Raw genomic sequence first — 14,051 nt, 5'->3', positions numbered from 1 at the left:
TGTTACTTCAAGTTGTATGTTGTGGTCAGTTATGCAGAATTGTTGGGTCAATAAAAGTTGTTTTCAGATGTTTGTGACCTCTAGAACAGTTTTTATATTTAAATGTTCTTTTTGAAGGCATACCAGAAAGTATACCTTTGATGACCAATTAACATATTTAAAGATAAATATATATTAGTCTTGAAAATAAAAACTTTCTAAGATTTCACAGAAGACTAAACTTTCCTAATGTGGGATTTGAAACTGACTAAAGGTACAAGTTAGAGCATGAACAGTAGTAGGCCTTTGAAGCTTAAATTTTAATCCTTTTTAGATCATCAGTAACTTGAGAATGTTCATGTCTGTTTCTCATAAATGAACATTATAAACATCTGTCATCATCCTATGAAATGTGGTACAGTTGATAGTTTTTAGTGAGCAAGAAATTAGGGTAAAAACCATTCTTTAAGACTAATAATGGGGTCTGGTAAAAGGAGGTGCAATGAAGAAGTTCACACCGTAGGGCCTGTGAATTATGCAAACACTGGGCTGCATTCTTTGACACCACCTATTACTATTTGGAGTTCCTACTACCACCTAGTAAAAAATGTACTTTGCAATCTTGTTTTGCATATAATTGGTAGCATACCTTTTGACTGCTGTAATAAAAATATATATATGTGCAAGTGGGCTATAAGGAATGCCAGAGTTTCACCTAATAAAGTTTTGCTGTGCTTCAAAAAATATGTATACATATATTTTGGTTTTGAGATTTATGTTTTCATTTGTTTATATTTTTATGTCAAGTAACCAATTCGTTTGATAATGTATTTTTAAGAGAGCCTATTAGCAATTAATAACATTAAAAATATTTGGCCAAAAAAAGACAGAAAAAAGGTACTTGGAAAAAAAACACTACTTAACCAACATCTGTCAATGTTGATGCTGAACTCAGCCTACACAAGCAGGTTACAGAAACTGGGTTCTAGTTTTTAAATGACAACAGTTTATTATAGCATCTTTTGGTGTAGACAAAAGTGATTTATAGCCACTTAGGTAACTGTACATTTAAATATTACCTTTAGATATTTTACATAAGAAAGCATCAAGAAAGTATTGTTTATGGAATTGATGACAAAGGAAAAAATTAACAGTGTATTTGTTTTACAAAGAAATGCATTATTACAATTCTTGATTTCTCTGCCTTTCTCCTTAGGCTTCTCATTTTTTTTGGGGACTGTGGGCTTTGATTCAAGCCAAATATTCCACTATTGAGTTTGATTTCCTTGGGTAAGTTTAATTTTACTGTATGCATTATACAGGGCCTGGCCAAAATAAGGCCTGCTTGAGTGTAGTTGGTAGAGTAATAATGTGGGTGGAATAATTTATAGTTTTAATTTGAATATTTCAGCTAAAATGTCATATGGTATGCTTGATTGTGATATTGTTATGTTACATGCTCATGATTTTTGTAATAAAAGGTTTTATAATAAAAAAGGGGTGTTATTTGTGCCAGACTCTGTATTTGTTTCTGCTTTCTTTGAAGTAACATTTAGAACTCATAGGAGACATTGTAGTTATTATTTTCAATCAAATGTTATAAAGGTTCCATACATTTAATAACTAGTCAGAGAGGAAATCTGGTATAATCTGTTAAATATGCTTAATATTAGAAAAGTGTCCAGTAGGTGGTGCAATAAACTAAAGATATATTCTTTGAAATTTTTTTTAAAACTTGAAAGAAATTAGTTTAGATGGGTGAGTGGAAATAAAGGGAGGATTAAGTTTCCAGCTTTGACTAATTCTGTCATTCTCTTTTCTCACTAGGTATGCAATTGTTCGATTTAACCAATACTTTAAAATGAAGCCGGAGGTTACTGCATTAAAAATGCCTGAGTAAAGATGTAATTACACTCAACTAGCTGAACAATGCTTGTGAATTTTTTCTTAAGAGATTCTGTAAAGCCAATTATTTGTTAAAATTCTGTAATTTAATTTGGTTATTTTGCTTTACAAATTATGCCTCTGTCTACCAATCTATTTTTTTAAATAGACTGGTATCAAAAAATATACCTACTGCTATCAGTATGCGGTAGATTAGAAATTTATTAAATCTGCAAAAAGGTATAAGGTGTCAGTTCAGTCTTTTTGGTAATCTGTTATGTGTGAATTATTTATTATAAATGTAACATGATTCTGTGATTGCTTTCATGTATTTCATCTGTTAAATGTAAGCAGTGAAAATGTTCCAGAGTAAATTTTGTTTTTAATTTTAGTTAAATGTTCTAGGTGTTCATTGTAACTTTTTGATCTTGATGCACTGTAAGTAAAATGGATCATTTAATCTTGAAATGCCAGACACTGGTATAGATAATTTAGAGCAGTTCATTGAAAAACATCTGTTTAGGAGGGTGAAATACATTCACTACTAGGGTAGTGGTACATCTTTTTGAATTGGATATTGGAAACTTTCTTTTGGGGGAATATACCTTAGAATTAGATTCTCATCTCCCTACATAGTCTGGCAGTATAAATATTAATATTTACTATGTAATCCTGAAATAGATATAATGACTTTTGTTACCAAAAATCTGGATTCATTAATGTTCTCATGTACTCAATGTGGTCATTTACCAGTTTATTTTTAAGATTTTAGTGTATATCAAATTGTTTCTAACCAAAAGTTTTGTTTTACTTATTGAGATGGTCTATGTATTTGTTATTAAATAATAGGCAGAGAAAAGTTGCTAATTTTTGAAACAATGTTTGTCATACTTGGGAACAAGAAAATGTCATTGAGATTAATTATTTTTTACCACTGTAGATTCATTTCATACATTTTGGTTTCATGTTTTAGTTTGGCTCCATGTCTTTATAATGATAGGAAATGGTTGCTTGATACATGTAGGTTTGGAGAAATAAGTTGACGTGGATAATAGAATAAGGAACATTTAAGGCATTGATATTGTACACTTAATAGCTGATATAACAAAATGTGAATTAAGCAGAAATACTTCTCTGTTAGTTTTTATTTCTCTTTGTGTATTTTTTATTTTGCTTTCTAGTGAGAGGATGGTAATTATGTGGAAGGAAGTTAGATCTTTGGGATAAGTAGGGGTCAAGTTTTGAATACTGCTGTGTGGAGTTGAATAGTCATGGTTGTTTTTTACTTAGAAAATTAGTCTGACAAGCTTTTCACTTTGGTCACATAAGTGCCCATGTACAAAGTTGGCTTAATGGATCTGCATATTCAGAATATGCAACTACAAATTTATCCTCTGAGAAATCTTCTGGGGAGTCTGATGTATTATTCCAAATGACTTATTCTCAAATAAGTGCTTTAAAATACTTGGATTATCTCAAGATGTTTAAAGGTAATAAAGTAGAAACACTTAAACGCCATTTTAAATGGTAAATTCTAGTTACATAAATAGAATCTTAAAATCTGTTTGTATATATAACAGTGTTAGACCAAGGTTTGTTTTCTACCTCCCCAATGTTAAAAATGTTCACTTCTGTTTTTATAAACCACATTATTGTAGAATCAATAGAATTTTACCTAATTGACTAAATGAAATGGAATCAATTAAACAATTAATAACTGTTTATATAATGTTAGAATATACTTGAAAAATTGTTTCTGGTGGAATTTTTATCTGTGGTTGGAATATTTTCTTAGAACTATGAAACCTATGTAATACTCTTGATTTTTTTTTGTTTTTTTGGTTTTTTTTTTGCTTTCCAACTTCTTAAAAGTGCAACAGTATATATCTACTATGGGAGGAGAGAAGATCATTTTTCTGTCTTACTCGATATTCTTCAAACTATTTTGAATAGAGATTCACTGAGCCGTTGCTGGTAGACTGCATAGCTGCTAGCTGTGACACTATTATAAGCATTTCAGAAAGATTCATATAGAAGTTAATGTAAAGGGGAATAAAAGCTCTACCTTTATTGCTAGGAGAGTATCCACTGGATCTTGGGAACATAATCAGATATTTAAGATACTCCCCCCACTCTTTGGTTAGGTTTTGGATGTTGTGATGCTCCCACTTTGGTACAGGTGTTTGGGGGATCATGCTGCAGGCTATTAAAGAGGGTTTAAAATTGCTTCCCCCCTTTTTTTTTTTGACCATTTAAGAGATTCTAAAGGGAAAACATCCCTTTAAAATTTATCCCGTGGCTTCTTGAGATATCTGTTGCCTTTTTATGTTTAGCTAAGGAACTTGAATGCCTTACCTAATAACTCAACTTGTAAGCTCATTTTGTAAATATGAAATGGTTGTTAGAAAAGTGGCATTCATGTTAGTCAATAGACCATAGTGGCCTGGATGCTTTAACAAGCAAAATTCCACAATTTTTTCTTCTTTGTTCCTTACATACTTGTTAGATCTTACTGACCAGTAACTTTTTTTTTTTTTTTTGTCGTCTTCTGACCCCATACTACCACCATTTTCTGGAAATCAAAGAGATGTGGTAGTAAATCATACTGTTCACGTGGTCATTTGAGATCAATATGAGCACAAAACTCAAGAACTAGGTCTGCCTGGAATGTACATAAAACAGTGTAAATAAAAATTTGTAAATTAGTGTGAATTGTATCTTGCATATGAGATTGTGTATTGTTTTGCATTCTTTTCCCTTTTGTAGAAATTTTTCTGTAAGGAACTGATCCAGTTCTTTGGTTTTAGACTGGAAATAGCCAGCAGTTCTGGCTACACAGTGGGATAACAATAGGAACTTGAAATAGGGTTTATCAGTTTTGTTAATGTTAGTACTTATTTATTTAGCCTCTCAGTGCCTAATAATACTTCTCTTCATTCTTTAGTTCATTAGTTTTTGTGAGGTTAGATTCCTGCAAGTGGTCAATTATACACTGTTAGAGCTCCATTCCATAATTCTAAGCTAAAGCAAATTAAAAATATAACTTAAAAATTGTACACAGAAGTGTTACCCTTTCCTGTTTTCAAGGTTGTTAACCTTTTTCTACAAAAAACACCGATGAAATTTTTGATCTCTCAATGTGAATCTAAATCCTATGTATACAAGAGAGACGATAGTGGCTCTAGGTTCAACCTAAGTATATCTCCATTGGCCTTTCTAAATATAAAGTTGTTTCTTATGGAATTAAAAAAAACCAAAAGGCAAAAATAATATCTTAATGACTCATATTTTCATTTTGCTGGACTATATTTATTTTAACTTCATAAATGTTACTAAAGCTTACAAAGTAAAAGAAAAAAGTCCCCCAGACACTGTTACAAGGTAAAACCTCCACTTTAAAAAGTATATAGGTATTTGTTTTTACATTACACATAGCCTTCTATACCACTTTTTAATTCCTTTGTAATATAAATGAGAATACTACCAGTTTGATTTTCTCCTGTAAATTGCCTTCAGTAAGCATTTTATACTGCATTCCAAAGTGATACAGTCAGTCAGTTGATAGATAAAGTTGCAATGCTTTATGCTAGGAGAATTTTGTTATTGGCAGCAACTTGCACTACTTTACAAAAAAGGCAAATGTTAGTAATTATTATGCACAGAGGAAAATGGTAAAGCAGCTTTATCTTTATTTCAAAATTGACTTGCAATGATTTTTCTTTAGTTAGATTTTAGAATGTCCTTTGACTGGAAACTTAGTTATATAACGCAATCTGTTTTGTTTTCTGCCCCCCATCCTTTTTCCCAGTGTACCACCTAGGTGATTATAGTGTTATATTTGGGGGTTGATGTCTTTGGACAGAAAAGCGTATCAATTACTTTAAATGAATTTTTCCCCCATCTTTGAAGTTTAGTCAATAAAATGTTACTGTAAAAGGAAATGCTTGGGTTTGTATTACTTGAAATTTTGAAAACTTGAAATTTTGAAAACTGAAATTAGTAAGATATATTACATAATGAAATAGATTTTTACACTAAAATTTTATTTCTGGATCATAATTTGAAATGGACAGAAGATTTCAAGTATATCAATGGAAAAAAATAACTTAGAATACCCATTTCTGTTGGGCATGCAAAATTAAAGTTTCTCTTAGGTTTCTTTCCTGAAATCTGCTTTTTTCTTTTTTTCCTGTGCATTTACTATGCTACTGATGTTATTAAACAACAGGTTAAAATAAAATGTGTTCATTATGAGTCCTATAGTGTTTTTTTGTTGTGGGAAAAAAACGTGTAAAATTTAATGTAGACATTTTTGTTTATATCTTACCCATTAATGGTAGAAATACCCATTAATCATTTTAACAAAACAAGATAATTACAAAAATTAAAAAGATTACATACTGTATTTAAACTAGTTAGTGATGAATAAGAAAAAGTGACTGATTTAAATTGTTACATTAGGTAAATTTTAAAACTCTTAACAAAGGAACTTTCAAAGCTAAGTGAAGATCTGATGATACCCATGTCAACTTGCTCTTGTGACCTGGCAAAGAGCCCCAGAAGGCAGTGGAGGAGACCAAAGTATTTACCTGCCATTGTTGTGGTGTGCTGCTACTTCAAATTTTTGGTAGTGACACATTGAAATTTTTATTGTCCAATAATCTGAAGAAGTTTCCTGCTATTTGTACTAAACTAACTATAAATTGGCGGAATTTGCAAAGAGGAAACCTTTTAACTGTATTGTATTTAGAGCCTTTGTACAGCTTGAAGTTTCCATTATAATGAAATATTTGAATTTTAAAATATACTATTATAAGGAAGAAGACATGGCATTATTCTATGTCCTTAAATTATAATTTTTCAGTTTCAGAAGGAAAAAATAATTGTCATTGCATTAGTTGTATGTCAAATTGGGAAATTGGCATAAAGCTTAAATTTGTGTTTATCAGATGTGAACCATAGTAGTATAATGCTGCTTTGTATATACTGTAAGTGCTACAAATAGTCTCAGCACTGAAAATGTATTGATACCTCTCAAATGAATGCAACTTTTGATGTAGGTGTTTTGACATGCCTCAGAAAGTGTCTGAGCGTCTGAGAACTTGTTCATCTGTTTGGAAATGAAGATACTTCCTGTTTTCTGTTGCATATTTTCATATTTAAAATTTGATTTTTACATTTTTACTACTGCTAATTTAAGTAAAATTTGTTCTGTGGATAAAATGGGGTTGCCAGTGAAGAAAATGAAAAACAGCCTCATTCATGTAACTGATTAAGTAAAAATGTTTTTGCTCTATGTTCATAAACTTTTAATGAAGCTGTTTGTATTTTTGTTTAAATATAAGTGATCTTTAGGCTTTATTTCTGTTTAATAAGGCCTTTCACCATTGATTAAATGAAGGAATGTATCTTTTGAAGAGATTTATATTCTGTAAATAAAAAATTGGTTGTAACATTAAAGTTGAGTTCTGGTTGCAGTGTATCCATAAATCTTGTCACTTCAACTAATTTTTGTAGTTTCTCTTTTGTGGAAAAACAAGACTTTTTAAATTTAGTGTATAACTTTGTATATTTGAAATGATTGTTTAATTTCTAATTCTCTGGTTTTACAATACAGTGTTTAAAGGTTTTGGAAGTTAGAAATTCATTTTATTTTTTACCACATATTTCTGTATAATTTGATTTTTATTTAGTTGAGTCTCAATTTAGAGAGGTATGTAGATACTTTGGTAACTGCCACTGATTTCCTAGGGGTGACCAGGGATTAGTATTCTTAGAATCTTCTCAGCAGCTTTTCAGGCTCCAACCATTTAAAAAATATATTTTTAAAATGTATGTCCAGCCCTTGCTGGTGTGTCTCAGTGGATTGAGTGCTGGCCTGTGAACCAAAGGGTCGCCAGTTTGATTCCCAGTCAGGGCACATGCTTGGATTGTGGGCCAGGACCCCAACTGGGGGTGCTCGAGAGGCAACCACACGGATGTTTCTCTGTCTCTTTCTCTAAAATATTTTTTAAAAAGTATGTCCATAACATTGAACCAGCAGTAAGTTTTTCATCTCTAGATGAGTTTCAGTCAAAATCTAATTGTTTTTCTCATAGTGTTGCATAAATATCAATAAAACCCAAGCTAAGCATCATTGACTTACACCAGAAATTAGTATTTAGAAGTGACCATCATTTATACTATTCAGGAAACAACTTTTATCTAAAAATTTGTAAGTTCCATTGGATTAGCTGCTCTGCTCCCTTAACCCAACCAGAATATCACAAAGGAAAAAAATCAGTCTAAAACTCCTGGATACATCATGTTTTTCACTATTTTAATTCAATACAAGGTCATGAGTCAAACATACTAATTTCTACTGCATTGCAATTTCTCTAGGTGGTTTTCTCAACTATATTGCAAATCTTAATGGTGGAAACTTCCCTGGCTGGTGTGGTTCAGTGGAGTGCCAGCTTGTGGACTGAAAGGTCACCACTTCAGTTCCCAGTCAGGGTGCACGGCCTGGGTTGTGGCATAGGTCGCCAGCTGGGGGCTTACGAGAGGCAACTGATCAATGCACCGCTTGTGCATCGATTCTGCTCTCCGTCTCACCTTTCCCTTCTAAAAATAAATAAAAATTTCAAATAGTTGAAACATTTAGTCTCATAAAAACTGTATATTTAGTAATTAGCTGATAAAGGATTGTCATTTTAATCCCACAACATTTTAAGACTCTTGAACTGTTCTTTTTTCCCCAGTTTTATAACACTTGGAAAAAAATTTTAAATTGTATTGTACTTGCAGTTTTTTTCTTTTTTCACATGTAAGCAGAAGGCTGTGTAGGTGCCTTGTAAAAGGCTGTCTTGGTGACATCCCTAACGAGAACCTAAAGCAGTCCTGCTAAAAATGATTTCTGAGCTCCAACTTCAAAATAATTCTAAAAAAGAAAAATCAACAAGAAAGAAATGTAACCATTTGACCACATTTGCCAGTGAGTGAAGTTCTTTGTCTTAAGGTTACCTGATACTGTATAGACAACATGAGCTCATTTACCTTTTGCAATAAAAGGAAAACTAATGGGGAGGGGGACGTCAATAGCACTAGTGTTTGAAAGGTTGAATGTAGTTGAGTTTCTGCTCTTGTCAGCTCAGAATATCTTTCTGGAGACACTATAAACTAGAGGTGTTCCAATGATGGCCATGGGTTTTGTGGGCTTCCCCCCCCCCCCCCGCATGTAAATTGATCAGAATAAGTAAGATTACATCTAGTTTCCTCTAGTTTTATAAAATGCTAGATTACAGTAACCAAAATACTGTTGGAAAGATTTCATGTGAAAATTGGGACTCGCATTATTTTCTCACTTTGGCAGATCACTTTTTATTTGTTGTGCTCCTTAAAATTCCAACTTGCTCAGAAGGTACATGAGCTGACAATCCCTTATTTGAATGCCAACTACCTTGTGTTTGGATGTCTCAGGCTTTGAGTTTCACTTCTGTCTTTCTCTGAAATGTTATGTGGCTTTTCCCTGAGTGGGGGTCATTTTCACCTAGGTTTTTTGGGTGGTGGTACAGACCGCGTTCCAAATTCATTGTATTGTAGACCTAACCTCCATTGTGGCTATATTTGGAAATGGGACTTCCAAGGAAGTAATTAAGGTTAAATGAATACATAAGGGTGGGGCCCTGCTTCCATAGAATTAGTGTCCTTATAAAAAGAGATGCTAAAGAGCTTTCTTTGAACACTGAGTAAAGGCCATGTGAGCACACAGCACTTACTATCCACGAAGAGAGCTCTCATCAAAAACCAAATTAACTGACACCTTGATCATGGCCTTCTAAGCCTCTGGAACTGTGAGAAAATAAATTTCTATTTAAGTAACCAAGTCCATAGTATTTTGATATGCCAGTCTTAGCCCACTAATGCAGCTGGTAGGACTGTGGGCCGTTAGGACTTTTATAAGTATGTCAGGGACGTGTGTTGGGGGTGGCGTTTAAGGAAGGCAATTGATAACTCAAGTTTATTTTTTCTTGCCTTGGACAAAAATAGCCTTCCTCATTAGGATACCATGTAGTCACAGTTCCCAAACCGGAGGCTGCTCATTCTTTCATTAATTTACATGTCTAGAGCTCAGAGCACTATGGATACAGTTTTAGTTTCCCACTGCTCTTTCCAACAAACACTTGCCCTTTGTGAAATTCCTGAAACATGCTATGCCACACCTAAACTGTCTGTATTGTCATTTCCTATTTGGTTACACCCCCTTATACATGAAGGGCATTAGTATTTGTCATAGTATTCTCTGTCATCTCCACCACCACTGATAACTGTACGAATGAATGTACACTGAATGTCCCTTCCAGCAACTCAGGCTGAAAGTTCGTTGGCCTCTTCAACTTTTAGTACTGTTCATTTCATATCAACATTTTATCTGCATGATCATGGTCTGTGCCTAATTCATCACCTGAAATGAACCATAGAAATGTAAAACTTTATTATATCATCTTGGGCTACATTTCTGCATCCAGTTTTTTTTTGTTTGTTTTTAATTTCCTTCCACCACAACTTTTAATTCATTAAAACCTCCAGAACTTGCCTGGCCGATGTGGCTCAGTTGGTTGGAGCATCATGCCATGTACCAAAAGGTGGTGGGTTTGATCTCTGGTCAGGGCACATGCCTGGGTTGCAATTTGATCCCTGGTCAGGACATGGTAGATGTTTGTCTCTCACATCGATATTTCTCTCTCTCTCTCAAAATCAATATCCATTTACTTAACTTTTTAAAAAGATTTTACTTATTTTTAGGGTGAAGGGAAGGGAGGGAGAAAGAGGGGGTAAAAAACATCAATGTGTGGTTGCCTCTCACATACCCCCACCAGGGACCTTGCCAACAACCCAGGCATGTGCCCCGACTGGGAATTGAACCCATGACCCTTGAGTCTGCAGGTCGGCACTGAATCCACTGAGCCACATCAGCCAGGAAAATGAGTAAATATTCAAAACAAAACAACCCACAAAACTCCAGAACTTTAATTTCTTTCTGTCCAAACATCCCTCCTCTGGCCTATTGTTATCTAGCCTGGACTCCAGTGTGTTACCTTAGACCCCCCTGCCAGTATCCTCAACTACTGGCCGCCTCCATTTTTCTCCTTCCACTGTCCAGCTAATCCTTAGGCCTGGATGTATCCAACCAAGTGCTTCATTCACTCATGCCCTAGGGACTGGCCTTGCTGAGTGACACAGTTTTGCTAGTTGATGCTCTCACAGTTCCAAAGTTGCCAATGTAGCCTGGGCCTTCAAGAGCAGTTGACCCGTACAGCAGAGGGTTAAGTCAATCATACTCAACTCTGTTATCATTGTTGGTCCTAGCAAAGCTCCTCTAGTTAGTTTGATTATTGGTCAATTCCCTTTTTATATCCTCCACTCCTACTCATAAGCAAACATTTTTACTGTATACTTTATTTAAATCTAATTTTACAACATGTATATATTTTTGTGACTATTTGTTTTCAATTCACACAACTGATATTATGTTACTAGAAAAATTGCTGGGTCATTTATTTATTTTGACTAAGTTGTGCCAGATTGCTCTCTGGATTGCTCTAATGTTCCTTTATCAATGAATAATGTTTCTATGATATTTATATCATCTATCTTATAAGAAACATATATACTGTCAGATATTAAATATGCTACTGTAGGTTTTCTAACTATTTTGGTTCATATTTGCCTAGTATATCTTTTTCCCACTGTTTATGTTCAACCTTGTGTCTTTTTGCTCTGAGCAAAAGCAAACAACATTCTTTATTTTTAAATTCAATATGAGAATTCTTGAATTGGTGAGTTAAAACATTTAGTGAAATTATATTAAAATGTGTTTGATCTCAGTATTACATTGTAGTGTACTCTCTGTTCCCTTTTACTCGCTATTTTCTACTGTAGACATAAAATACACCATTGCTGAGTTAAAAGTTATATATTTTTATTATTTTAGTGGTTGACCTTAATTTACAAACCATTCATATTTATTTATCTTAACTTACTGAACTTAGCGATATTGTATATATCTCAATATCTAAGGCAGATTTGGAAATGTGCTGCTTAGATCTCCAAGAAAGAACTTGCTTTGTGCAGAGTGTGATTAGCGGCACAGCTGTTAGCTTCTTCAGGCTCTGCCTCATCATTCAAACTGACATCACACTCTTTTCAGGGGTGCTCCCCTTCCAGCTGCACAAAGACCTAGCCATTTCTGCCCTATTTGGGAGTCCCCTAGTTGGGAGTCCTTGCCTTGGAGCTCCTCATTTATCTGGCAGAGACTTGGTCAGGTCAGCCTCATGGTCTGGGATTTCCCGCTGAAAAATACTGCTTCTTCACCTTTTCTTGTATAGCCTTTTACATTTCAAACTCTTATCTTGGCATCTGTTTCCCGGAAAACCCAATGTGCAACAATTGATGACGAAATTGGTCCAAGAAAGCAGCAGTGATACAGGAACATTAGATTTGGATCTGGTTCCCTCACCACTCTAGTAGGTGGTGCACAGGCAGATCCTGGCACTACACGGCTAACTAACTGATAATACTTTCACTGCTGGTGACCTGGGATAGTGTGCTGATGGATGGAATGCATTGGTCTGTGTGATTATTCAGGGGTTTAAAATAACAGGAGGAATGATAAATAGAACAATTGGATTTTTATTAGTAAATTGTATTGACACCCTGCAGTTGAATAATGAAAAACAGATCAATTAACAGACAGCTGAAAACTGAGTAATAGAGCTAGTCTCTTTGGTAGCTTACTTGTTTTTTGACTTGGGGGCACTCTCTTGGGATATGCAGCCTAACATCCTAGTCAGGGCTCCAGGTGATGCAAACTTGCTACTAGGATGCTTCCCAGAAGCTGGCAAAAGTGGTGGCCCCCATGGTTGAGGCTGCTATGCCTATATTGCCATGACAAGCATTGGGAAAAAGGTACTAAAGGATCAGGGACGTATACAAAATTGGATATTTGAGGCCAGGAGATTGATCAGAAGATCCTGTTTCAAAGGTAGGCTCAGGAGACACATCATTTACCATGACCATCGGGAATGAGCAAGTGAAGCAGCGTCACCAAGAAGTTCAGTGCTGGCTTTCCTCCGGAAGCCATGGGTGACAGTAGAAGAAGCTATCACGGCACTTGTCACAGTGATTGCAAGGATGATCTAGCACTTGGAGGTGTAGAGGCCAAATGGTAGTGCGTAACTGCCAGAAACCAGGAGGTCATAATTATTAAAGTAACGAAAAAGCAGGGGGTAGCAGCCGAGGGAACCTGGCCAGTTCAGAATGATGGAGAGCCTTATCACCATTGGGGCCGAGCGAGCAGAGGCCTTACTGTGGGCTCCAAGCTTGTAGAGCGCCCTTGTGGTACTAGCCCGACTGCGACTGCCATGCAGCCAGGATACTCCAAGACCCCACGACTAGACCAGGACCGCCTGGGCTCCCATTCCCGTTTCTCCCCTTTAAGAGCCCTTTAGGCCTTTACCCTGTGTGAGTCAACCAGATGCCCCAAGACATTTGCTCAGAGCCCCACATACCGAAGGAATGGCCTCGGTAGAGACGGTTAACCAGCACAACCTTCAATAATTTCTTTCATCTGCTATGGTTTCAGTGTCTTCTGTTGTAACAAAAGAGTTTTCAAAACAAAAATGTGGTATCTGTTCTAGTGAGAGCATAGATTTTTTAAAGATTGGTTTTCTTTGTAAATCAATCAGGGTAATTTTTGATGAGACCTAAACTTAAATAAATTTCCAAGAACAGATAGCTCCGGAATATCTGTCCACAGAGCTCTGGTTAGTGGAGGGAAGTCCAAATTTAATGAAGCAGATACGGATAGACCGGGAAGGCATATGACCTAGATATTCTTTGTGTACAACATCCACAGACATCCTTCTTGTTCTCCATGAATGGAGGAAGTGTCTAGTGTTCCTCAAGTTCCTGCAGTAAGGACGGAGGTGTAGTGAAGGGGCGAGGGGACGGGGGGCAACCAAAGTACTCGACACGAAGGCACATATGACCAAATCGGCTTAACTTTCTGTAAAATTCTATAGGTCTTCCAGTTATTAATAATCAGATGATCGTTTTAGTTCAGGCCAGCTATTTTTCTTTTAATGGCCCCAGCGACTCAGCCTCCTTTTCTTCTTTTTCTCTTAAAAAATAACCTTTATTTTTTCCCT

The 14,051-nt window shown here is 35.2% G+C and overlaps 1 protein-coding gene across 1 annotated transcript in view; it reads left to right on the top strand.

Moving 5' to 3' along the window:
- Positions 1–5,834, top strand: part of ETNK1 (ethanolamine kinase 1) — a 48,763-nt gene extending 42,929 nt beyond the window's left edge. Inside the window, exons 7-8 of the mRNA XM_054591331.1 lie at positions 1,196–1,269; positions 1,807–5,834. Of these exons, the coding sequence (XP_054447306.1) occupies positions 1,196–1,269; positions 1,807–1,879 (147 nt within the window). The 3' untranslated portion in view covers positions 1,880–5,834. The remainder of the gene's footprint in view (positions 1–1,195; positions 1,270–1,806) is intronic.
- Positions 5,835–14,051: the final 8,217 nt, after the last annotated feature.

The sequence above is a fragment of the Pteronotus mesoamericanus genome, unplaced genomic scaffold, assembly GCF_021234165.1.
Source record: "Pteronotus mesoamericanus isolate MK-2021 breed Mesoamerican mustached bat unplaced genomic scaffold, CSHL_Meso_final scaffold_21, whole genome shotgun sequence".
In the NCBI taxonomy this organism is placed as follows: domain Eukaryota; kingdom Metazoa; phylum Chordata; class Mammalia; order Chiroptera; family Mormoopidae; genus Pteronotus; species Pteronotus mesoamericanus.
Note: the sequence above shows the minus strand (reverse complement) of the source record. Positions and strands in the feature narration are given on the sequence as shown.